Raw genomic sequence first — 25838 nt, forward strand, 5'->3', positions numbered from 1 at the left:
TTATCAGCAGCAGAGATCGATGAGCGATTCGACAGTCGGCGACCAACAAGGCAATTCCATATTTCAGAAAGACCAGATGGAAATCCAGATAGCATTTGAGTTGATAAAAAATGAAGAATGGGTGTTAAGATTTAAACTTTCAAGATATGACTTCACAAAGCCTCTCTAGGTTAATGTTATCTAAAACCATGACCATATTACAGGAGACTTGAAGGCACCTTCTTTACAGAAATATTATGTAGTGTGTTCACCGGGGGACAACGTAAACGCAAATTGCTCATGTGTTCTCCATTTCTATCAATGTTTGCGGTAATATGTAGATATCACCCAAACTGGTATCCTGAATTCCCTTAGTTTAAGCCACGCGGCCCATTTTTTGGCGGTCCCATGGAATTATATAGGACTGATCACGATCGTAGGTTAGCTGACTGGGGCGGTGTTCAACAGATGCAGCTTAGAGAATGTGAACAGTAGGTCCGCTTCTACCATCAAGCCTTCCTCATAGATACCGGCAATATCTTAGGCCTGGTCAGAGCATATTAAGCCTGGCCAAACATTAACAGCTATGCACACAGCACCAATACACCTTTTTTCTCCCCCCCCCCCCCCTCTTTTTTTTTTTTTTTTTTTTTACATTCTCAAGAAGTTCTTCAATCGTTAATTTCATGCGTGCGCTAGCAGTGGAGGTGGCCACTGAGCAACAACACTATATTACTCGGCTCTCCCCCTACTGCCGAGAAGTACTAGTATCTGGCTATATTAGGCCTCATCAGGCGTTTTTCAGATATATATCATGGCTTCCATTGCTCTGCGGACGAAAAGCCACTCCAGGGCTGACGGAATCTAGGGTGAGTGGCAGTTTTTGGATGTGTTGCGTTATTTGTATCCATCCATCCCTATTGTTCCATTCCATTAGCCATCATTTCACGGGTATTATTGTTATCCCAACCCTGAAAATCACAGTGTCTGCGTTGGATGGAACACGTACAAACAAGTAAGTTGCTCTTCCCGAAAGGATTTGAAGTGGTCATTAGTCATCGGCTAGTCAGCAGGAAGCTGACCACACCCCAGGACCTGAACCCCTCCCTGTCGACCAAAGATCCAATGCACCTTCGACCTTTCATCTCACATTTGAGCAATCGTAACTCAACACCGCCTAAGAAATCAATTAACCTCGTTACACCTTCAATATCGCCTCATCGTTCCCAGAAAGAAATCCTATCTCGAGATTTCTAACTTTTGGTCGCGGTTCGATAAATTCCCAGCGATGGCCTCCCTCAGTCCTTCTCCGACCTGGTGGAAGCCAGCCGCCCTCCCAATCTTCACCAGCCTTCTCGCCCTGCTCGGCGCAGCGGATGGTATCGTTAATCTCGCTAGACCGGAAGTCGGCGCTGAAGCATTCGGTCTTGTCCCACCTCCCAGGACCGCTGTGACGCCAGCGCAATTCGACGCGTTCCACCACGCGCTTATCAGAGTCAAGGGAGCGCGTAACCTACACATGTCCTCGTGCATCTTGGCTTTGGTACTCTATGGTCAATTCTCAGATCTCTGTCGCGTGTCTCCGGCGGCGGCAACGGCAGTTCGACAGTGTGTTGGGATTGTGCTAGCGTTGGGCGCGGTTGTGGGCTTCAGCGGTGCTGTTGTTGTCTCGGAGTATGCGAGCAACCCTGATGCCTCGGCCGACGTGATCAAGGTGGGAAGGGTGAAGGTAAAAGGGCATTTGATTACAAGTGTGCCCATTGCTGCTTTGGGATTGGTGTATATTTTGTACTGAATGCAGTTTTGGCGTTAACTAAGAATAAAATTTCATTGATAATTCCACACTTTTCAGATGACACTGTCTTTTTGAAGAAGAACTTTAGGGGGGTTTGTGCATTAACATGGCTTAACGTTTTGCTGGCTAATGATGCCGGTGACACCTCGGAAAGCATGTAGCAAATGACATAGCTCCAGACCGGGTTGGGTCAAGGAGACACAGTCAAACGGGATATCAGCCGGTGTTGTAAAGATGCTGGCGAAAATAGGTTGCCATCTGGCATCGGCGTGATCAATTTTAGTTCGTGGAGTTGCTTAACTTGAGATGCGTTGCACGTTGTCCTTATAGTTATCAATGCTTTTGTAGGTTTGTTGGATTTTGCGATGGTTGGCTGGACTGCACTGAAAATGAGAAGCTAGCTGCTATGCATGGGGGTTGCTAGCCACTTGAAGCGGATGTGGGTACCTGAATAAACGGATGGCACGTGAGGCTACAGGTGACTACCCGAGGACTATGACGACGGTGAGTTTTGCTGCTATTTCCGGCAGAGTGAGGGTCTCCGAAAACCCATCTCCGACAACTCCGACGGGAACGGAGACAACATCAGCAACATCACCCCCAAACACCAAGTCTCTCGGACATCTCAGCCCTCATTCCACTGAGCTTGTCAGACTCACCAGCCCATGGCCGAGAATAGCGGAACTTCACATACATCTGGGACGCCAAAACGCCGGCGATACCGCACACCCATAAGTTGTCAGCCATGTCGGCAGTCCAAACTGCGATGTGATCGCAAATCTCCATGCAACGCATGTCGTCGCAAGAACTGCCTCGACAGGTGTAAATATTTCAACACCGACGAAGAAAATTCCGCGACGACGCGTTCCCTGGGGAGTAACCCGACGGATGGCCCCGTCCCTTGGACATTATCTCCGCAGGTCGCACTGCATGTTGTGAATGGCGATTCTGATAGGCAGCCAGGCATCCCCCCATCTCAGTGGGATGGCGTGTTGCAGCGTCCAATCGACCAGATCGGAAATCCAATGTTTGACGCCCAGGATCCCTTCTGTCAACCAGGCAACGTCTGCTTTCCATTTTCGTTCGGTCCAAGAGTCCCCGTCGGCGAACTGCTGTCCACGCTGCCCCGCACGGAAGAAATTGAGTATCTCGTCACCCAGTACTTCGTCCGTATATCACCTTTCTTTCATATTCTTCACGGGCCGACCTTCCAGAAACAATTCCAGGATTTCGTCAAGGACCCTAACAACACCCAAGTATCATGGCTCTCGCTACTGTACTTGATCTGCTCGGCCACTGTGATGACGATGGAAGACAGCGACCCAGTGGTCAAGAGCATATCGAGCAGTCTCGCCAACGCATCTGACACCGCCGCAATATCATACCGGTACCGCGCGATGGCGATGATGTGTCTTTGTCAAGATAATTTTCTTATTCGTTTTCGGTTGAGTACTCTCGAAGCTCTTCTTCTTCTAATATACACAATCAGCCATAATGAAGGAGTTGAACGTAGCTGGGTTCTGCTTGGTAAGCACCTCTATCGACGTCAATACTGATATTGGGTTTGAACTCATATATACTCTTAGGAATGGCCCTCAACATCGGGATTGCCCTGAAGTGCAATGCAACTAAACCTTCCTCGGAACTAAATTGTGTCGAGATTGAGCGTCGGCGTCGTTGCTGGGCTGGCGTACTCATGCTGCATACGTACCAGGCTATTTTGTTTAAAGACGTGGATATGTCTCTGCTCTTAAACATTCAGGCAACAATGCCTGCAGATGTCAATGACAACGATATCCTAGAGGACAAAATCCTTCAGCCGTCGACTCAGCCAACACAAATGTCCGTAATGAAGTACAAGATTCAACTCTTCGAGGTATCTAGTCGCATTTGCAAGCACCTCGCAAATGGCAAGGAGCTGGACGAAGGCGATCTGGAGCGCTTTGATGAAGAAGTCGCCAAGGAGCAGCGGAAGTGGGCATCCACTCTGCTCATTGATGGATCGCCCAGTCTGTTGGATACCGCGAGCTACGCGCTGTGGTGCACTCTAGAACTGTACGCGCATCAGCTATATCTCCTCCTACATCGGCCGTTTTCGCGCTCATCCAATGCGGGCCGATATCGGTTGGCGTCTAGGATGAAGTGCGTCACATCAAGTGCAGCATTGCTTGATATTCATCGTAAACTGTTGGAGCTCCCTCGATTGCGCTACTATCGTTGGTATGCCCACGGAATGTCAGGTTCCTGCGCTGTCCATGGCGCAGTCACGTTGGCTTCATGTCTTCTTGAGGAAACCGACAAAGAATTTGATCCGTTACCTTACAAGGCTGCGTTTGATGCAGCAGTACATCGACTGAACCTGCTGCAGAACCGAAGCCCCATCTGTGTGAAGGCATACCCAGTTCTACGTCATTTAAAGTGTGTTCTCCAAGGTCTCCAGGCAGTCGTGGCCCACGGTTAATTTTGTGCTAGAAACATGCTCTCCCCGGAACAGTTTTCCTCGTCCACTTCTGTTGGCGAGCAATTTGGGAACAGTTTTGACGACTGGATTGATGCCACCCCGTGGCTGAATCCTGAATCGATAAATTGGGTCAGTAGATGATTGTGTCTGCGGACATTGCAACAGGCTGACATTCCCAGGAATTTTGGGATGACATACTGACCTCAGCTCCTGGTTAAGGTCCACCCCCTCTTATTACATAGATACAGATCTTGACCTGGTAAATCAAAGCTTCTTTCAAGTCTCTAGAATAAGCCTCACTATCTTCATGACCTCAGGCGGAGGCTCGGAGAACCAGAATGGTTGGCTGGGGCAGGGTAGCCATTTTCACGCAACCGCCCATACACGCGTCGAGGAACGTCTGCATCCAATAAAACAGACGTTTTTGACTGCCAAACATTAGTCATCGACTTTATAATAAGTATGTTTAAGAGGGCCGCAATTTTCGAATCACCCTTCCATTTGTATTATACAGGACCGTAGTGTTAGATACGATTTCCTAACCATGCCATCATGTCTTTCAAGGGCTGCTCCACTAGAGCTCACCGATCCCGTCTTGGAACATTTTCGTCTCCTTCTCTGAAAGAAGCCTCCCGCTGGTTGTTTTTCAATGACTCGGCCTCAAACTCAAACTTCTCCACACAACTCAAAAAAGCCCCCCTTATCCCGAAATCCGGCCTCAAACCCTTGGCGCCAAAAGAGGCAGATTTTCTTTCCGCAGCAGTAAGGAATATTGGCATGCATATTTTCAGTAGCTAAATTTCAAAAAGCTTCGAGTTAACCAGACCGGTGAGCTGGGCGCAGTCCTGATTTACGCCGCCCAAACGCCGATTGTAGTGGGCCAACATCCAGAGCTTAAGGGGCTCATGAAGCACATGTTTGATCAGGAAGCCGGACATCTCAACACTTTCAACCACCTCATTTCCAAACACCGCGTTAGGCCGACGGCAATGTATCCTCTTTGGTGTATCCTGGCTAGCGGTCTTGGCTGGACAACGGCAATGATGGGGAAGGCGGCGGCGATGGCGTGCACGGAAGCTGTCGAGACCGAGATTGGTGGCCACTATAACGAGCAGATCCGGAGGCTATTGGAGATGGTGCGTGAATGGGAGGCTGAGGGGTTCCAGGCAGGACCAGAGATCTCCGAGCTTGTTCACACTATTCGGAGAATTCGGGATGAGGAACTCGAACATTTGGATCACGCGGTGGAGAACGATTCTACGGCAGCACCCTTGCACTGGATTCTAATCAATGGTATCAAAGCTTCATGTAAAGCGGCGATTTGGGTAAGCGAGAGAATTTGAAACTCATATCGTCATTATTTCAGTCGCCACGTTAGTCATACTGTGTGACTTTGTACTGCTGCTAAATTATATTTTTATCATTCATTTTAGGCTGATGACTTCAAACTTGATACACATCTTGAGCCAAATGAGATACAAAAGAATGAGATTCTTTCTGGCAGAAGGAATGCCATGTTTCTGAATAAGCCCAATCACGTTGCTCTACCGTCAATACAACGTGCACTGCATTATTGTCACACAATCCAAATCAAACGGCACCCACTAAGCCAAGATGCAGCTACAGCAAATCCTGGCGCATGGTAAGGATTACGTAGTAATGTGAGTCAAAGGTGGAAATTTTTTTTTTTGAATTATGAACATGGAGTAAATCCAGCTCAATCATGACTCTCTCTGTAGCCAACACGGATATGTTACGTACGCATGGGCTCATAGCACCCCACGCTTAAGTCCGGTGAGTCGGAACAGATCGGGCAAGGTAAGTGTCTGGCCTGACTTGATGATAGGGACGCCCGAAGGTGCGTTTGATGCGTTTCTCGGCGAAATCTACTTAAATCTCACTGAACTATTCGCCGTTCCAAGGGTATTTGCATCGGAAACATCATTGAACTCCAGTTATTCCACCAGTTTTAATGAAGCATCATGGATATCGTCCTTGAGCTAGCAGACACGTTATTTGTAGACCACATCTACGCCTTGCTTCTTCCACTCCCTTCAGGTCAGGTCAATGGCTGGGAGTTCAAACCAGCTCATGGCCTATTCAATGTGCAGCCTTCGGCTGCTGCATATCTAAGCAAGTGGGCTAGAGACGAATTATTCCGGCAAGCAATAACTATCTTCTTCTTAACTTGGTAAGCAACATCTGCCTATTATTTCCATGTTCACGAATGCCAAGCGGATGGGCTAACTGAGATTTCAAGGATCTTCGGACTATTCAACTACCTACTTCTTTCTACGTTTTCGTTCTTCTTCCTCTTTGACAGGAGAACCTTGAATCATCCCAGGTTCCTTAAAAATCAGGTATGGCTTGAGATCAAGCATGCTCTTGGTGCAATGCCCACAATGGCGGCTTGCACCACACTGTTCTTTCTCCTGGATGTACGAGGTTACTGTAAAATGTACAACTCGACTGCCGAAGGCCCTGGGCTATGGTATGATACTGCACAGGTTCCATTGTTCATCTTGTTTACCGATTTCGGTATTTACTGGATCCATCGAGGACTTCACAGCCCCCTGATTTACAGGCGCCTCCATAAGCCGCATCACAAGTGGGTAATACCAACGCCATTTGCGAGCTACGCCTTCCACCCCCTTGACGGGTTCTCACAGTCGTTACCATATCACTTATATCCCATGTTCTTCCCTACCAACAAACTTATATTCCTTGGCATGTTTATGTTTGTCAACGTATGGACAGTTTCCATTCACGATGGCAATTTTCTGGCCAATAACCCCATTATCAACGGGTCTGCTTGTCATTCAGCACACCACCTGTACTTCAAGTAAGTCTTAGCGACCCCAAGTCACTATTTATTGAAATCAACATGATTGCCATGTTGGAATTTACAAGTGTTACAATTTCTGATTCTTGCAGTTACAACTATGGGCAATTCACAACCCTTTGGGATCGTCTTGGAGGAAGCTACCGTGAGCCGAATCCGAAGTGGTTCCAGGAGGAGAAACGGCTATAGAAGCGCATCAATGAATTTAGAAACGTCGGTAATTTGAGCCTAGTCTCCTTTCCATTGAAGAAAAACCTTCAAAGCCTCAGCCCTCCTCTCTTTAGTCGTCGCTGCTTCGTTAATAATATCCTCTGTGATTGTAATCTGGTCTCCCTTCCGGTCGAGAAGTAACTTTAACACCTCAGGCCCGCTTTCTCGGTTCCCAACTGCTACCTTAACAATATCATCTGTGATTTGGATCTGGTCTCCTTTACAGTCAAGAATAACCTTCATCACTTCAACCCCACCTCTTAAAGTCTTCACTGCTACATTGACGATATCCTCTGTGATTGTAATCTGATCTCGCTTCCAGCCGAGAATAAGTTTTAAAACCTCAGCTCCGCTTTTCCAGTTCCCTGCTGCTTGCTTAATGATACGCTCTGTGATTGTAATCTGGTCTCCCTTCCAGTCGAGAATAACTTTGAATACTTCAGCCCCGCTGTGCCAGTTCCCTGCTGCATGCCTCATGATATCCTCTGTGATTGTAATATACTCTCCCTTCCTGTGCAGAATAACCTTTACTATCTCAGCCCCACATCGTAAGTTCCTTGCTGCCGCCTTAATCATATCCTCTGTAATCTTAACCTGGTCTTCTTTTTGGTTGAGAAGGACCTCTAAAACTTCAGCGCCACATCCCATGTTCTTTACTGCTGCCTTGACAATACCCTGTGTAATCCTGATTTTGTCTCCCTTCCAGTCGAGAATATGCTTCAATACCTTGGGACCGTTGCACTAGTTTCTTGCTGCTTCTTTGACAATACCCTCTGTGATCGTGATCTTATCTCCCCTCAAGTCAAGGATTACCTTTACTACATTAGCACCGCTTTGCAGGTTCCTTGCTGCTTCCTCCAAGATATCCTCCGTGATCGTGACCTGATCTCCCCTCCAGTCAAGAATTCCCTTTACTACCTCAGCCCCAAATCCTTCGTTCCTTACTGCTGCCTTAACAATATCTTCTGTGATTATGACTTCATCTCCTTTCCAGTTCAGAAGGACCTTCAACACCTCAGCGCCGCTTTGTAAGTTCCCTACTGCTGTCTTAACTATATCCTTTGTAATCATGACTTGGTCTCCGTTCCAGTTTAGAAGGGCCTTTAACACCTCGCTTTTTACGTTCCCTGCTGCTACCTTCACAATGTTCTCCGTCACTGTGATCTGGTGTCCCTTGCAGTCGAGAACAATCTTCAATATCTCGGCCCCGCTCTCTTCGTTTCCAGTTGCTGCCTTAACGAATTGATGGACGTCTCGGCAGGCGGCTACCGCTTTTCAGTTGATAACCGGCCCCGGAGAGACCCTTCAGTGCTGCGAAAAACTTGTAAGGTAATCAGGTTAACACTCACTACGGGGATATTCTCTGATTTTATGTATTAATACGTCAGGTATCACTCCTCTAACGCTTTTACTCGTCCAAGTAACATTATAATGCTCTATAGTAATCCTTCCGTCCAACGCATAGAATGGTGCTCTCATCTCAACGTAGCTATGATTGATCGAAAATCTCTCTCATTCTGAATGATCCTTCAGATGTGAAATGTTCTGGCTTGAGGTATCCTTTGGCATTGATTATTCGAACGCAAGAGGAGCAAGCTTACGTTAATTTACTCCTCCTTGGAAGATTGAATCTTTGCAACCAATCTTTCCCGACGACGCCGGGATGCGTCAATTCCAGCCTCTGTATCAAGAAAATAGTCCCACCAGCGAAAGCTGGAGGAGTAATTCCCAATGAATTTCTCATGGTGTAAATCGTGGTGATCAGCGCCGGCCCAAAACGGTAAGAAGTGACGTAGACTCCAAGGAAAATCGTAACCGCTGTGTGCGTCAATAGCTTGGAAAAGGCGTAATATGATCCAGATGTACATAGTAGAGAGATGGAAGTCGCCCGTGATGATCAAAAGAACGACGGGCGTGCCCACGACCCCCAGACCCAGGATTGCGGTCTCGATTGGCGAAGCGTACTCTGCGGCGAGGCCGAATGGTGCTGAATATGTATGGTGCATCTTGTGGATCGATTTATAAAGCGGTCCATAGTGAAGTGCTCGATGGCTCCAGTAATGCCAAGTATCTTCCATGACGAAGCAAATCGCGACTTGTATCGCCATTTTCCACACCGGCGGAAATGGTACCCCATATTGCATACCAAAGCGAGTAGCAATGGGGTGAAAGAACCAAATTTGCGGCAACTCGGCAGTGAAGTGGCTGACAAGAACGACACTAGCGCAGTACCATTGCTCTCTGAGAGTGGGCATCTTTTGGACCTGGATCTTGTATTTATGAAAATACGGAATCTTGTCCATGATGATGAATGGCAGGGAGCGCCCAAAATAGATAACTTCGTGAAGAACGAAGCTCATAATCCCGGTCGCGTACGTATCGTTCTTCATGAACAGATACCAAGCCTATTGTCAGGAATATAATTAGTTTCCATCATGGATCTCGACCTAGCGTCGTCTTAGACCGAATGCTGGAAGGCGAACTTACCGCCCAAAGGCACTCGATGGCGTTGAGCTCTGGCTGGTTTTCGGAGACATAGTTCAAAGCACCCCAGTACCCCTCATGGGCGGACCAAGCTGTTTTGTTCATTCTTTTCTTGTCAATACAAGGTCTTGTAAATGAGAAAGTGGGCTTACGCGACGTTCATGTTGATTGCCGGGGCGAAATTGTCCAAAAAATTACGACCAGCCAACGTACTGGCTTGATATATGCATGAACACCCTAACCTACATTAATTCAAATATCCCTATTGAGTAGTTTTACGGGTTGAATGGGTGGATTATAATACAAAACTGCCTGAAATAGTCTCACCTTTTTGTTCTACTACTGTACTTTCTTAAAGGAAATTTAAATGAAAAAATGAAAAAAATCCGCGCCCAGCTTGATGTCTCTCACGACTAGCAACGCTCGCGTCGACTAAATATTCGCGTCGCTAACGAAATAGAGTGATCAAAAAACAGCTCAATTTCGGGGTACTTAGTTGTCATTTGCAATCACCCAACAATGCTAGTAGCTATTACTGTGGCTGTGTTGGAATTTGGATGTACACAAAAATCCCGTGGTCGTCTCCGATGGACGGTTCCGTAATCTCCGCTGCCCTCGTTCCATTTCTCCACCTTTTACTCCGTCCATCCACATAGTCGCCGATGTCTCCGTTGTCTCCGTTGTCTCCGTGCATTTCATCGCTGGTAATACATGGGCTTTCGGAGTTGACTACGTCATATTATATCATAGCGGCCACCGCCCACATAATTGCCTCTTTAATCTTCATAGAGCTACTCGAAATGCGTGTTGTCCCGCCCCGGCAAACCCACTAATTTGTTCTCATAGGGTGCAGTCGGTCCCCGAGGACAGCTGCGAAAGGCCCCAGCGACCGAGCTGCCCTTGGACGGCAAAGGCCAAGTTTTTCCTTTGTTAGCTGGCGGGGAAAAAAATGCTTGGAGCAATCGCACATGTATATGAGATGTAAGACTGTTTACTAAGGGCCCTGCGAGGTTGGGTTTTGCAACATTCTACTACCTACTGGGCTCATCCGATATTTGGTCCGGTGTTAAGGATAGAATATGTCATTTCTTCCTCATCCTCACTCAGTTCTTGAACGTTTATCCACATGTTAAGTCGTCAATTCTGGCGTGGTTGTCCCGCAATTGGGCACATCTCATTTGTTCCAACAAGTATCATATCATCAACTCGTTGTTTCATCTCGTCGCGCACCACCGTTCGTACATTTGTACCATCGCAAGCTTTTACTTCAGTGAGCTCACACAGTTTTGATGTCCATGGTCCAACATATTACTGAGAACCTCACGTTCGCCTCTAATAAATTCAATTCTCAGGTTCCTTCTAATACTTTCAAAAACACAAAATCCGATAACAAAATGCCTGCCAGCGCAAGGGTCAAAGTGTTAATCATCGGTGGATCCTATGCCGGCCTGTCTGCCGCCGTCAATTTGCTCGATCTTCACCAGGGCCTCCAACCCCGGCAGAGTCGAGAGCCCTACCTGCATCACCCGGACACGCCTCAATTCGACCTAGAAATCACCATTATCGATGAGCGTGACGGATACTGTATGTCATTAAGCCGTCCCCTTAGATCTTCACTCCAATCTAACGCTGTCGTCGATCATCTCATAGGATCCCCCCTAGCACTCGTTGATCCCATTTACGCCCAGAAGTCTTGGGTAAAGTTCCATGATATTCCCCAGCTTCAGCATCCGTCAATCAAAGTCATTCACGGTAGCATATCTAGTGTTGATTGCAGCCACAAGATAGCGACATTCCTAGACACGACTAAAAAGCAGTCTCGCTCTCAACACTATGATATTCTTCTCACGGCAACCGGATTGCGCCGCGTCTGGCCTGTTGTGCCCCAGTCCCTGTCGCAAACGGACTTTTTCCGCGAGGTTACATCTCACATCAATTCCACACATAACGCGCCGTACGGACTTGCTGTTGTTGGAGGAGGTGCCGTTGGGGTCGAAATGGCAGCAGAGCTGAAGACTTACCACCCGGAAGTTGACATCACTCTCATTCACTCGCGAGACAAGGTCCTGTCATCGGAGCCACTCCCGGATGGCACGAAAGATAAAGCCCTTCAACTATTGCAGGATTTAGGGGTCAAGGTTTTGATGGAACACCGCCTCACCAGAAGCAAGGTCCAGACAAGAGACGGCTGCACCTGGTATGATCTAGAGTTTACCAACGGACACAAAATGAGCACCAGCAAAGTCATCCATGCCATGTCACGGAGCAGTCCCTCGACATCGTTTCTTCCTCTTTCTGCCAAGGATACTAAGGGCTTTGTGAAAGTCCAAGCAAAGTAGGTCGCCTTGTGAGTTTCTGCAAGCCTGCGTCTGATAAAGAAGCAGTTTAAATTTTGAACCTGGGACGCCAAATCATCGAGACCACTTTTCTGCTGGCGATGTGGTCAGGTGGTCCGGAATCAAGCGCTGCGGAGCTGCCATGCATATGGGCCAACTAGCAGCTCAAAACATTTACGAACGTGTTGTGCAACGACTCACTGATCGAAGGCCCAGGTTCAAGGAGTTGGAGCGAATGCCACCGATGATGGCTGTGGCCATTGGTAAATCCGCCGTTGCATATGCACCGGGTATCGGAACAACATTCGGCGAAGAAGTCGCTCAAACCTACTTTGGTGATGACCTTGCTTTGTCTTGTAGGTTACGTGTTCTTTGGCAGCTTTGACCCAGATTTGCTGATACAAAGATAGTCTGTTGGCAAACAATGCAGTTGAACGGTCGAGAGGAAGCCGAGGTAACTAAGTAAAGATTAGACTAAAATTGGTCGTATTTATAATCCCGCTTTGGACGAGGATCATCATGAATTCAGAACTGTTATTAAAAGCACTTTGCGTGACATAAAATTAGTATGTGATGAGCTCCCAAGAATGCCCTGGTAAATTCCCTCGCATCTCCGTCTCGGACTTTCGGACTTTGGTTTCGGACATGGTCGCCACGCGGGCGTCATGATCCGTGGAAGGCCCAGTCACGCCCTTTTTGATTACCACTCTACTTTTACAGTAGCTCCTATGCCTGTCGCTGCATGGCTACCCAATATAAGTCACGCCAGCCCCCATCAGTCACTGCAACGAAGGTCCAGCCATGCCTTGGATGAACGCCTAGATGGATTCAACCGCTCAAACCAGACGCAGACGAATCATCCTTGGTCTTATGAGCTTTGGGCCACCGAAAGAGATTGCTGGGCGCGGGATCACAGATCTCGGCGAGTTTAATGAGGCCCTCGACCTTTTCGGAAGCTATGGCTATACTGAGATCGATACGGCTCGTGTGTATGCAGGAGGCAAGCAAGAAGCCTTCACCGGCAAATCGAATTGGAAGAGAAACGGCATGAAAATAGGCACCAAGGTACAATATCCTAGGAAAGAGGGTGCGAATAACGCTGAAGGGGTGATTGAATCCGTTGAGGCCAGCCTCAAGGACCTTCAAACCAATGTCATTGACGTAGGTTCTCCTTCGCCAGACCAGCCCGCCGTCGACGACTAACACTGACATTTGGACAGACTATATATCTCCATCGACCTGATCGCACCGTTCCATTTGCTGAAACTCTCCAAGCAATCAATTCTTTACACAGAGATGGAAAGATTTTACAGTTTGGCTTGAGCAACTTCACGGCCTTCGAGTTGGCTGAAGTGGTGATGATGTGTAAATATAATAACTGGCTTCGACCAACGGTCTACCAGGGTATTTATAACGTCCTTACACGCAACATTGAATCGGAACTCATCCCCGCCTGTCGGCGCTACGGATTGGATGTCGTCGTATACAATCCAATCGCCGGAGGACTGTTGTCTGGCAAGATCAAATCAAGCCACATAATTCCCGCAGCCGGAAGTTTCTCGGACCAGTGGCCCATCGGCATCCACTACCGTACGAGGTACTTTCGGCAGCACATGTTCCAGGCACTGGAAGTGATCGAGAAGACGACAGAAAAGCTTGGGCTTACGATGGTCGAAACTGCACTCAGATGGGCCCTGTACCACTCCAAACTGAAAGCAGCGAGTGGGAACGATGGTCTTGTGATTGGGGCTTCCAGTAAGGCACAGTTGGAGAGCAACTTAATTGCTGTAGAAAAGGGACCTTTACCTGATGAGATGCTTGAAGCACTTGACAGGGCTTGGGAGCTTTGCAAAGTGCACTGTGGAAACTACTGGCATGGCGATCCTGTGTATAGCTACAACACGTTGGAGGTATTGTTTGGAGAAAAAGCGAAGTAGCGAGTTTCAAATATTTTATGAGACAAGCTTCATCAACGTCCATTCTAACCAGCCATTATAGTTACCACTTTCTGTAGTAATGAGAATTCTATCACCCACACTTTAGGCAGTAATTGCACTGTGCCCATCCCTCATGTAGGCTTGGATCTTCCATCTACCGACTTCAGACAAGATTCAAACATGACACAGTAGCCTTCTAAATTCCGCACCACGGTGAATCGGTTACATTTTAAAGAAAGCAGATCTAATAGATTGACGTGAATTCCCAATACTTCTATATTTCCGCTGGGAGCCATGATCATGGTAAATATCGATGGAAATGTAGGACCAAAAGCCTATAGTCCAACTAGGTGCGAATTTTCCCCATATTCCAACCTCCAGCCCAGCCAAACCAGCCCGTTTCTCGTGGTCCTCTTATGAGGGCAAATGCAATGGAGACTCCGGCGAGAGCAACTTCAAGCAGTCAGCATTACGCATACTGTCACCTTCCATCGGGCACTTACTATTGAAGTAGCCGCTGACCCTCCAACCACCCACTGCATAAAGAGTGTTTCCGATTGCTGTCCCAGCCAATTGTCCAGCAAAGGCTGAAGCCATATACGCCGTGTTGAGTCTATTCCGTGCTTTATGGTTGATGCCAAATACCACTGCTCGATTAGCCACCTGTACGGTCTGGTATCCGATATCAATACCTATCCCTTGAACTATAGGCCCTGCAACTGTAAATGTGCCAGTAAACGTTCCGACTATGGTGGTAGTTATGGATATTGCTTGTGCTATTAGGACACACAGCAAAGGTTCTAGACGATCTATCAGGGATCCAATGAAGGGGATGACAACAACAATCACCACGCCAATCAAGGAGAATAACCCAATTTGGAGGGGGGAATACTCATAAGGTGGAGATGCAAGCAGGAAGGTTAAAGTCGTCCAAAAAGAAGTAAAGACGCCAGAAAGCGTAAAGACAACCAGGCAAGACTGTACCAGGATTGGCTCTGAAATCATCATGTATAGTATCGACCAAAGGGCAGCGAAGTAGTTAAGGCCATCGGGGTTCGTCGAAGGATAATCGGGCAAGAAACAGAACAAGAGAACTCCAAGTAGATACTGCATCCCACAAGCCATCCAGTAGACGTTTCGCCAGCTTGTGTAGTTGGTGACAACTCCGGATAGTAACCTGGCGATGAGAACGCCTAGAAGAAGTCCCGATACCACGACAGCCAATGCAGTGGCCTTTCGGCGAGGAGGGGCGAAGTCTCCTACGAGCGGCACCATGAGCTGGGGTGTTACAGTTGTCATGCCGCAAATGAAGGATAGGGCCCGGAAAACGGTGAAGTTGTCTGTGATGCAAAGACCAATCCACTACATTGTGACAATCAGATGCGTCAGTCGATACGTCTTAGCTTGAGGTTCATCGATTTGCAGATCTTACCAAGGTTGCCGTGAGCACGACGAGCCCGATGATGAAAAGTCGTCGTTCGAGCATGTCTCCGAGTGGGAGAACGAAAACAAGCCCTGCAGCGTATCCTGACTGCATCAATGTGGCAACTTGCGATGAGGTATCATAGCTCACGTCAAAAGTCTCGGCTATCTTGTGAAGGATAGGCTGGTTGTAATACAAGTTGGCGACGGTGAAAGTGGCGGACTTGATGTCGACGGACAGTCAGCAGAGCGTCTTCGTTAGGTGTGAGATATGACTTGTCCATACCACAGCATAGAGAAGACAGAGTCCGCTCGTCAAAGTTTGTGGCGCCTTAGGATCCCATCGGCAGTTAATGGGGGTTAAACCCCGACGAAAGCAGCTTGTCTCGTACTTGGATGGGGCCAAGGCCGGGCCATCTAATGTTTCTTCTTGTTTTGGAAGCTCTGTAGCGTCCATGGCGTTGTGAGTATCGCTATAGGTATCAACACGTAGCAAGACACGGATTGCGGCTAAGCGCGAGGACAGCGATGAGTAATTCGCCTCGAGAGCCAACAGCACATGTACACTGATGCTGAAATTTAATGCGCCGGCGGTGCACTTCAAAGAGAAAAAACAAGAGAGATGGTGTCGAAGAGGGGCCGCGCTAGCTGAGCTCGATCCTGCAATGGCCACGGCACCGGTTTTGCTACCTAGATGACCCCTCCTCCCCCGGATATAAGTGGGTACGTTGGGGACTCTTATGTCCGGTGACGAAACGACGATCTGCCGAGCAATCCTTGTTTCCGCTTGATCCTCTCCGTCATCTCCGTCATCTCCGCGCCACGTCTAGCCCAAGATACTGCTCCCAACTATCTTTGAAGAGACCGAGCGAACGGTATCCTAACTGATGATTATTGATACCGGGAAGCGGTGGCAAACTGCCTGTGGGACAACACCTTTTGTCAGGAAAAGGGTTAACTGTATGCAGTTAGGTTAGTTGTTTATACCTAACTAGGTAATATGCATTTAGATAGGATGACTGTTACACAATAAGCAAAGAGGCAGGTTGGCCGTATGATTGTTACAACCGACGGCAGCTATCATAATGTTGCCTGACAGAGCCCATAAACGATGCAAGCAAACAATATAAAAATATACGCCCCAAAGAGGGCCTGGTCGAATCAAAAAGAGCCGCTTATTTCGTGGCCATCAATACAACTATCAATACCGCTGTACAGGTTGTCAGACAAGTTGCAGCCACCTACAAGATTATGTACGCATGTATAGGAGTATCCCCAATCTATCACGTGGTTCGACTTTTAGTTTAGCCCCTTCAAGCCGGACCTTCAGGCCCTGCTTATGTGGCCGGTTGAGTTATAGCAATCCAGATATAAAACTGCCAAAACCCCATATGTCTAATCTCTGAAAGGGGTTCAGTACTGAGAAAGTATAGGATGCGCTGACTCGTGTTCAGTAAAAGCAAAAACCTTTATATGAGTTCTTTTCATACTATATACCTCTCTACCTAATTTGTTTCGGTACGGAATAGCATAAGCAGAACGAAGTGGGCCAACATCGTGGAATTGGTTGGCAGGGACGTCAGCAGGGCACGGCGCCGTGGGCGTGCATATGGCCCACATGCATTGTCACCAGTCGGCATATATCATCATATCAACCGGGCACAATCCGCGCCGTTGGTCCAGACTTAGGATGTAAGACTTTGTCCCAGAGTAGTTAATGAGGCCGATCTGACTGCAGGCATCTGCAAGCTACTACGGCTAAACCCGCACAACAGCGGCAGCAGAACAGAAACGATCTCATACACTCCGTCGCTTATGATTCTAAGCAGGTAATTGCTCCTGGATATTGCAGTTGCCAATTCTTGGTAATATGTAGCCCAAGCCGAGCTCTAGGGCAGATATGGAACAGTTGTATATATACCCCGAGTCTGCATGTCAGCATAATTCGGGAGAGGAAGCTGTATTCGGCATTAACAAGTACTTCTCTTCGGTCATCGAGAGTTGGTCAACGCAATCTAAGAAACAAAGCTACATTTGGTATTAGCAAGTACTACTGTATCTTTTTGATCGCTGAGGCATCTAGATGTTCTAGAAGCAGCTTTACAGATATCTATAAAAAGACGTTCGCTTCCATGATCAATCTCTTAATATACCTCCCTCATCTTTATCAAGCTATCATCAATCCAGTCCATTGAATTTATACAGTCGGCCCGTACTGCATTTTTCAACATGCGCCTCGCCCAGATACTCCTTGGCTTGGCTGCCACTGTTTTTGCCGTCGATATGCGATTCTTCCTTGATTATAACTGTGCTGGTAGCTTTTTGCTCTGCGCTAACCTCAACCCTAACGTTTGCTGTGCAACTTCACAATCCAGAATCTTTCACAGCGTGAGGTTCACTGCTATCCCAACCAATTCCAACATCGAGTGCAGAGCTTACGCGAGTGAGAATTGCTTCGGAAGAGGGGATCCAATTAAGTCCAATGGCCGCACCGATGTTTGCCTTCCCTCCGGTAACTACTCCTCCGGCAACTTTGGCATCGCCTTTGCGAAGCGCGAAGAAATCGCCACCGATGGTAGCGGTGAAGAATGCCAGAAGGCCAACCTCTTAGTTCTCGAGGACGGAACCAAGTATAACATTGCTACCCTGGACGAAGACCTTTTGACTGGAATGGTATGTTATTTGTTCAGACTTCTAATTATAAAATTTCACATGCAGAGACTACAAGCTAACAATTGTATTTCTTGTTAGTAAGCCAAATCTACACTCTTAAAGCAGATATTTGATTCTCTGGGACATTCTTTCCATTCATTTGACTTACAAATGAATAACTAATCCACTCTTAGCATCGATATCGCAGGAACGGGCGCAAACTCAACCGAAATTCCAGCAGTGTACACTGCTTACCGGATTCAGGAATAAAGACTCCGGTAGATGAGCTTACCCTTAAGGTGCATATGGTCTTGACTATGTGGTTTGCCATTGAGGTTGATCAAATCCACGACCTGCTCTGTATAAACTGAAGGGGAGCGAGAAAGCTCGTGACAGTATTTGAGTAGCCTCAATTGGGGAGTTTGAGTTGTACTGATATTAGCCGATAGGTGTGACGTAATATCACGGAAGGCTCATTTATTTGATCCTCAAGCTCTTGAAAATAGTCTGCTAAACATATCTAGTACGTGAACAACTAGCCAGTGCCGCGAGCTCTTTTGATCCTTCACGTTAGGAGAATGCAAGGCTCCTTTCTCCATTAACTCTTATGCTTACTTGTGAAAAACCATAAGTTCTTATTTATGTAGCGGGACAGAAGCCTGGAGAGTAGAATCACAAGCATCAAGTGACTCTATGTGGAACATTCATGTTCGTCTCAGCGCTAGAATATTACAGCATTGATAACTATCGTAAACAAGAGCGTATATTGATATATTCGGAAAACTAATCACACAATGCCATGATTTAGTTAACTAGAATGGAGGACAGCGCCGTTTTGATAATAAGCGATTCGGCTGCTACAGTAGAGGAATTCAGTTTGTCACCATTCAGATTTAGATTCTAATTTAAGATGCATCAGAAATCCCGGTAAAGGGCACCATACCGTCAACATTGAGAGTTCTATCTCTGGAAATATCAGTCACAGAACAATAAACTTGGGCTGTAAACCTGATACAAGCGCAGAGCTTAATGCAGATCGCCAAGGCAGGAGCACGTGTTGCGGACGTCACCTCAGTCAAATCACGCTCGACTTAGAGTGGTTCAACCGACTCGGTCTGGACCTATGGTAATATAGCGCACTGTTTAGATTCCAGAACGTAAACTGAATTCTAAACGTCAAGATGGTTTGTGTAGTCAGGGAAATTATATAGCGCTTCAGCAAGATAGTCAAGTTTCCAAAGCGATAACAAAGGCGTATAAAGCCTAACTGACTAGAGAATCTGCCCGTCATTTGTGGCAGAGTACATGCCTAACACTATGACCATCTCTGGTATGAGCTATTTATATTCGCACTGCTTGTTCAATAAAGGCGCATTGTGACTTATCCGTTTGTTGTTCAATACCGCATGAACGATTCAGGCCATTAATACAATGCTATTGTTGTCATAGTTACGTTAAACAAAATGTTTTCGATCGATGTTCTGAATTAAAAGGAAAAAAAGTCTTGAATGATCATCAAAGTCATCCAGTATCTTTTGCTTTGTTTCAATGGAGTACAGATACCCACGCTGATCTTCTGCCCTTCCTTCAGATTCTCAATTGTTTCATAGACAACACCAGCGGCATCAATATGGAAACCCCCCTACACAACTAAATGAACCAATTACTACAAAAGAATACATCGGGATATAGCATCAATAACAGGAGCACGCCTAACATGAACCCACGAAAGTCGTATTCAGTTTCAAGCCCAATGAACAAATCTAAACCATTCAAATGTGTCGAACCTACGGAAGAAGAAGTTGAAAATATTTTGCTTCTCGCTGCGGCCACAAACCTTGAGGGCCATGATCAAGTTTTTGGCACCTTTCAACTCCCAATTCCTGTTCGTATGAATCAGACGTTTCACCAAACAATATCCGATGGTGCTAAACCTGACTTTCTTTCAATTAGTTTTGCTGAAAACCAGGAAGTCACCGACAGCTCGTGCGACGAAATGACGCTTGAGCCAATGCCAATGGAACAAGACCATCCATTAGATGTCGCGTCAGAATTTGATGACTTGACAATATTTTTCCTGGATGATCATATCTACGTCGTAGCAGATGATGTAGAACCCAGGCAGTGCGGAATGTCGGATTTGGTGTTGGATTTTGAAAGCTTTGCTGAATAGCACTTAATATTATCCTCCAAATTTGTTGCAAACAAGTTCTTGCCCAACTGACAACGATTTCAGACTTAGTATTTCACTCAGAAAATCGAATACTTCACACGTCATACATCATCTTTTGTGATTGTTTCTTGATACTCGGAATTTGCAGCGCGATGCCTTTCTCGGTAGATTCAACTCCGGTATATGACTGTTCCCATTACAAGGCAGAAGTTCGGTTGGCTGGGCTGAAGCACTCACAAGCATAAATCACACTGTCTTTTGTCCTCGCCCAGGTGAAGCCTTTTGCAAGGTAGCCGTTGTCAAACTGCACCCTGTGAACGTAAACAGTAGCCAGCATATAGTGATGAAGTAGGAGACTCAATTACTGAGTTATTATAACGAGTAAACTTAGACTTCAATTAGATAGTAACCAACCATTCCCGTTGATGGGTTATTACTAAGCAACAATCGGAATATTTCTGTTGATGTATACAATAGATTTCTACATCACAGGCAATCTGACGGACAACAAAGCGACCAAAAATTTCATGTTCGGGCAGCGGCGAGGCATCTTGAGATAACATTACCTGCTCTATATTGTTGCCCACGTTTGGATTTGAAGGTTTGCGCTAGACTAGCCTGTATAAGATGAGGGTTGCTGGCTATCAAAACCCATTTATTCGGGGCTAGCATTTTAGCATCAAAGACCGGCCAAACTTTTGCCATGCCGATTTTTGGCCAATGGATTTTGATGTCTGATAAAAGACATCCTGCAAGGACGGGCAATCACTCTCACCTCACGGTTACGCAAAAAAGACGGAATTTGGGTGCGCTTCGGCAGTGGGGCAGATAGGTTAGGCACGGATCTACGGCATTCTTGCCGCTACTAAGCGGGCCAAGAAATTTGGTCGTCGAGCCCGGAACCTCAACGGGTCGGCGGTCAGTTCTCAATTTCGAAACGACATGCCAAGGCCGCCCATCAACAAAATGTCATCCATGAATGCTTCATTTGAAGGGGCGGATAAGCCCTCTTCAGCAAGTGAGCAGGAGCGAAAGTACGTGGCCATCCCCCACGCCTCTCAACTTATCCAATAGTTTGGCTTACGCAGCAGTAACGTAGGAGGCTGCGTAATCGCCTCTCCCAGCAAGCATTCCGCCGCAGACAAGCAGAACGTATCAGGGACCTGAGCAACCGCGTCAATGAAGACCAGAAGTCGGACGGCGAGCGCATGGAAGCGCTGCAGCGGGAGAACCGGCAACTCCGGGAGCAGCTGGTGGAGGTCCAGGCCAAAATGTCCAGGCTTCTGGCCACCTTGCAGGGGCTGAACGACTCTGTATCAAAGACTCTTGGTGATACTGCCAACAATGGGGATCGAGAGAGAAAGAACACGGGCGACAAAGACCATGCCTCTTTTGAGCCTTTCAGACATAATCACAAGCAGAATGAACAGCTCTTTGTGCCCCCTGCACCGTCTTTGGAGTTGGAACACTTCGACGCGTCGATTCTGGAATTTGATCATCCTTTCACACAGCAACCCGAAGTGTGTAAGTGGCAAAGTCACCCATGAGCTGAGCTACACGTTGTTGGCTGACGTTTTGCAAAGCACAAGTCGGAGGAGATGATTTCGCCTCGTCCGAACTGATCAATGTTGCTGGTATCAGCCCCATCTATCCTCAAATCCCAAACATCTGGAGCTTTGAATACCAAATGGGAATACAGCCATACTTGACTGCCATGGCTGCAAACGAAGAGTCCAGTATGATGCTGAGAAAAGATTGGACGTTGACGAACTCGCCCTTTTCGGACCATATTCAGCTCCTTCAACGGCTGTTGAAGAGCAAGCTGAACGCATCCGGGTTCGCTCCGGATGGCCAATCGTCAATGAATGGGTAAATACCAAATCCACCAGTGGCCCGAAGCAATCTGACACTAAAGGAACACAGTATTTACCAGCCTGTTCTCATGGTGCTGTCCATGTTCAACAGCATGACCCGACCCGACGTCATGGCATGGTACGCCAAAACACGCTTCTTCCACATCATAGAGCTCACAGCTTGGCAACTCTACCCTTCGTCTGCCACCTTTGAAAAGCTGCATCAGCGGTATCGGCCGACGGAGACGCAGTTGAAGCACCCGCACCCGCGCGTGATAGACTGGATACCGTTCCCCTCGATCCGCGATCGACTCATACAGCTCCACTCCGGCAACCCCCAGATCGACCAGATATTCTGCGACGCCGTGACGGGATATGTGGTGGAGACACTCATGTCTGACCTTATTATCGGAGCGCCTCAAATCACCGTATACGTCCGGGTTACCGATCTGATTACAGCCATGGCTGCCGCTCCAGCGAGCGGGGAGGAGGCGTCCATCGCGACACTTCCCGCCCCGAACATTGCGACTCTTTTTACATCTGCGGCGTACGCCCGCGCCGCGTTCAAGCACCTGAACATGGACAAAGGCGCGTCCTACTACAAAATTGACCCGGCATTCTATGCAAAATACCCGGAGCTCTACGACCAGTCAAGTGACCTCACGGCCGCCGGTATGCCTCTCAAGCCGAAGTCTCAAAAGGTCCTCACCTACCCCAAGCCCCTCGACTCGTCCACGGTCGAAACCTATCGGAGTTTCATCGACTTCTCCCTGGACGCTGCCAACACCATCTCCTCGTCGACAACTCCGTGAGTGTCTCAACCTGCATTCGGTCCCGCATGTGCAGCACGGCCGACAAAAAAAAGAATTGTCCTCAACAGCGGAAATCCGAACCGCGGCTGTCATGCCGCAAATATCCGCTGCTCTCCTCCCCCGCATGTAGCCGTTTTTTTCTGTTGTTGTTCAGCTCAAGACACCCGTAGTTTCGGAGGTGTTAACCTTTTGTTGAGCCCCGACCCGACCCACCGCATCGCACAGACTAACACCGCACTGACTAACGTTCCACTTACTAACAACGCTCGGGGTTTGTCACCGTCTGATAACATCGGTGGGCTTTTTGGTGGGGATGGGGGAACATCTATATAGAAAAGCCCACCATGAGAGCTCAGGAGCTCAGCTCCAATACGCATCTCTGTTTTAATTTTTGCCACCAATAAGCCATCATCATTTTAGCCGTCTAGTACTAGTACGATGCCGTCACAGTTTCCTGCCCCCGCCGCGGCTCCTCGTTATAGCTTTCTGGACGACTACAGCGAGGGTGCTCACCCGGCATTGCTCAAGGCCATACTTTCTGGCAACACATCTCAAGAGGCCGGGTACGGCGGCGACACATATTGTGACCTTGCACGGCAACGGATCCGCCGGCACCTCGGCCGCGAGGACGTGGGCATCTTCTTCGTGCCCAGTGGAACATCAGCCAATGCCATCTCCATCGCGGCCTGTCTTCGGCCGCACGAGGCCGTCATAGCCGCGAGCTCGGGGCACATTGTCACAAGAGAGACCGGCGCGGTGGAGGCCAGCGGGCACAAAATCATCAATGCCGCGCCGCTGAATGGTAAGCTGACGCCCCAGACGATCCAGCGGGCCGTGGACGACAACTGGCACTTCCCGCACATGGCGAAGCCCCGGCTGGTGTACATCTCCAACGCAACGGAGATCGGGACGATCTACACCCGCGCGGAGCTCGCCGCCATCAAGCAGGTCTGCGAGAAGAACCATCTCATCCTCTTCCTGGACGGGGCCCGCATCGGCACGGCGCTGGCGTCCAAGGCCAACGACATGACGCTGACGGACGTCCTGGAGCTGACGGACATCTTCTGGATCGGGGGCACCAAGAACGGCGCGCTGCTCGGGGAGGCCGTGGTGGTCAAGGACGCCCGCCTGGCGTCCGAGTTCGAGTTCTACGTCAAGCAGCACGGCTCGCTGCTGGCCAAGAGCCGGATCATGGGCGCGCAGTTCGCCGAGCTCTTCAGGGAGGACCTGTACTTTGACCTCGCGCGGCAGGCGAACCTGTGCGCCGAGACGCTGTCCCGCGGCGTCGCCGAGGCCGGCTTCTCGGTCTACGCCGTGACGGAGACGAACCAGGTGTTTGCGGTGCTGCCCTTGGGCTTGATCCAGGTCCTGCAGGAGCACTTTACGTTTTACGTCTGGGAGAAGCGCGGCGACGATGAGGCCGTCGTCAGGCTGCTCACAACTTGGGCGACGGAGACGACCGAGGTGGAGAAGTTTATCGGGCTGGTTTATAATTGGAACAAATAGTTAAAGAATGAATTAATAAGTATAATATATTGCACTGTGCATCTTAACGATCTTGAGAGGCTGTGGTTCTTGTATTTGTCCCCCGGATGATAAGAGGTTCAGAGTATGACAGCATGTACTGAGACGTTGTAATGTAGTAATACTCATTTGAACAATGGCGGATGGATATTTTCATCTCATATTATATCAAAATCCCAAAACATGCTCCCATTAAACGAGCGTCGCCACCGCTTCCTCGACATTGGGAATATCGGGAGCGCTCTCAGACGGGCCACCCCAAGTGACCTTTCCTTGCCCGTCCACAGCCCAGGCCCCCGAGGTTTGCCACCTGCTTCCGCTCTCCGTGGGCCTATTGGAGATGCCCTCTTCCCTCGCCAGCCTGAACACATTCGACAGCGCGCTGGGGCTGAGAACGTGCATGAAGCTCGACGTGCCGAGGCCCCACTGCCCGTACACCGTGCGGGCCTCGTTGGAGATGACCTCGACGGGGTTCTTGTCCCCGGGCCCGCCAACCTCGGACACCCATTTGGTCGTATGGGATTCTGAAGAGTGAGAGACGGCGACGAAGGCGATGTGCGGGTGCTTGGCAGCTGCTTCGCGGAGCACGATGAAGGATTTTTCTGCGACTTTTTCACAGGGTGGCACGCCAAGTGAGCCTTCCGGTTCCGTCTGATACCAAACGATCTTGATGTGTTTCCGCGTCTTGCTTAGGTAGAGTCGTACTTACATGGACAGCCGCAATGTCTCAGGAACGCAATAACTGCGGGTTTGCCGTCACTCCGGGGAAACTTCAGCTGGTCGGTGCTCGGGGCGGCATCGCCCGCTTTAGGTGGGCTGGCCAGGTCCACCTTTGCAGGGGACATCCACGATGCCAGTTCCTGTGTGAAGGACATGACGAAAACGGGCGGGTATGATGTCTGGTTGTGTGGGAATATTTTGACGTTGGGCGGGCCTACCGGTATCACCAGGTTAATAAGAATGCTGTTGAATAAGACCCAAAGTTAGGCTGGGCTTAACAAAAAAAACGTCATAGATTGTCACTGTTGGGCCACTATTCAAAGTAGGTAGGTAGGGAATGGTCTAGCCCCCTCGGTTGACTAATCTGCACGACGGCCCGAGTGCCCTCCGGGTCTCGGCCGAGTCCGGAGAGCCAACTCGCTTCCAAGCTGGCTCAGGAACGGTCCTGGCATTGTGTTTGTTCAGTCGAACGAATGGGCAAATCTGGTTTTATTTCACGGTAGGCAATTCGTTAACATTTTAACTCAAACCTCCGCAGTCATGGGGGCGACATACCGAGTTGCCACACATCGAAACGAGTCATCAGTCATCTGTCAAGTGGATAAATCGGGTGCGCATAGTTGGCCATCATCTACGAC

At 48.4% G+C, this 25838-nt stretch overlaps 9 protein-coding genes across 9 annotated transcripts; 6 read left to right on the forward strand and 3 right to left on the reverse strand.

Moving 5' to 3' along the window:
* Nucleotides 1-1267: 1267 nt before the first annotated feature.
* EsH8_VIII_000108 (DUF4267 domain-containing protein) lies at nucleotides 1268-1774 on the forward strand (the record flags this gene model as incomplete). Its single annotated transcript, XM_083269150.1, has 1 exon — nucleotides 1268-1774. The coding sequence occupies one exon, from the start codon at nucleotides 1268-1270 to the stop codon at nucleotides 1772-1774; it is 507 nt and encodes a 168-aa protein (XP_083128918.1).
* Nucleotides 1775-3542: 1768 nt separating this feature from the next.
* On the forward strand, nucleotides 3543-5578 carry EsH8_VIII_000109 (demethoxyubiquinone hydroxylase family protein; the record flags this gene model as incomplete). Its single annotated transcript, XM_083269151.1, has 3 exons — nucleotides 3543-3829; nucleotides 4247-4364; nucleotides 5060-5578. 3 exons carry the CDS (start codon nucleotides 3543-3545, stop codon nucleotides 5576-5578), a joined length of 924 nt encoding a protein of 307 aa, XP_083128919.1.
* Nucleotides 5579-8894: 3316 nt separating this feature from the next.
* On the reverse strand, nucleotides 8895-9876 carry EsH8_VIII_000110 (C-4 sterol methyl oxidase; the record flags this gene model as incomplete). Its single annotated transcript, XM_083269152.1, has 2 exons — nucleotides 8895-9692; nucleotides 9775-9876. 2 exons carry the CDS (start codon nucleotides 9874-9876, stop codon nucleotides 8895-8897), a joined length of 900 nt encoding a protein of 299 aa, XP_083128920.1.
* A 1289-nt stretch (nucleotides 9877-11165) lies between these two features.
* On the forward strand, nucleotides 11166-12573 carry EsH8_VIII_000111 (uncharacterized protein; the record flags this gene model as incomplete). The annotated part of the gene is made up of 4 exons (XM_083269153.1): nucleotides 11166-11355; nucleotides 11434-12106; nucleotides 12324-12463; nucleotides 12518-12573. The coding sequence occupies 4 exons, from the start codon at nucleotides 11166-11168 to the stop codon at nucleotides 12571-12573; spliced, it is 1059 nt and encodes a 352-aa protein (XP_083128921.1).
* A 356-nt stretch (nucleotides 12574-12929) lies between these two features.
* Nucleotides 12930-13310, forward strand: EsH8_VIII_000112 (uncharacterized protein; the record flags this gene model as incomplete). The annotated part of the gene is made up of 1 exon (XM_083269154.1): nucleotides 12930-13310. One exon carries the CDS (start codon nucleotides 12930-12932, stop codon nucleotides 13308-13310), a length of 381 nt encoding a protein of 126 aa, XP_083128922.1.
* A 1080-nt stretch (nucleotides 13311-14390) lies between these two features.
* Nucleotides 14391-15923, reverse strand: EsH8_VIII_000113 (major facilitator superfamily domain-containing protein; the record flags this gene model as incomplete). The annotated part of the gene is made up of 4 exons (XM_083269155.1): nucleotides 14391-14497; nucleotides 14548-15406; nucleotides 15477-15689; nucleotides 15753-15923. The coding sequence occupies 4 exons, from the start codon at nucleotides 15921-15923 to the stop codon at nucleotides 14391-14393; spliced, it is 1350 nt and encodes a 449-aa protein (XP_083128923.1).
* A 1772-nt stretch (nucleotides 15924-17695) lies between these two features.
* EsH8_VIII_000114 (uncharacterized protein) lies at nucleotides 17696-18220 on the forward strand (the record flags this gene model as incomplete). Its single annotated transcript, XM_083269156.1, has 2 exons — nucleotides 17696-18139; nucleotides 18218-18220. 2 exons carry the CDS (start codon nucleotides 17696-17698, stop codon nucleotides 18218-18220), a joined length of 447 nt encoding a protein of 148 aa, XP_083128924.1.
* Nucleotides 18221-21257: 3037 nt separating this feature from the next.
* Nucleotides 21258-24462, forward strand: EsH8_VIII_000115 (uncharacterized protein; the record flags this gene model as incomplete). The annotated part of the gene is made up of 6 exons (XM_083269157.1): nucleotides 21258-21325; nucleotides 21391-21815; nucleotides 21881-22027; nucleotides 22087-22160; nucleotides 22225-22952; nucleotides 23391-24462. 6 exons carry the CDS (start codon nucleotides 21258-21260, stop codon nucleotides 24460-24462), a joined length of 2514 nt encoding a protein of 837 aa, XP_083128925.1.
* A 210-nt stretch (nucleotides 24463-24672) lies between these two features.
* EsH8_VIII_000116 (uncharacterized protein) lies at nucleotides 24673-25355 on the reverse strand (the record flags this gene model as incomplete). The annotated part of the gene is made up of 2 exons (XM_083269158.1): nucleotides 24673-25088; nucleotides 25190-25355. The coding sequence occupies 2 exons, from the start codon at nucleotides 25353-25355 to the stop codon at nucleotides 24673-24675; spliced, it is 582 nt and encodes a 193-aa protein (XP_083128926.1).
* Between the last annotated feature and the right edge of the window lie 483 nt (nucleotides 25356-25838).

The sequence above is a fragment of the Colletotrichum jinshuiense genome, chromosome 8 (assembly GCF_051148585.1).
Source record: "Colletotrichum jinshuiense chromosome 8, complete sequence".
Lineage (NCBI taxonomy): Eukaryota > Fungi > Ascomycota > Sordariomycetes > Glomerellales > Glomerellaceae > Colletotrichum > Colletotrichum jinshuiense.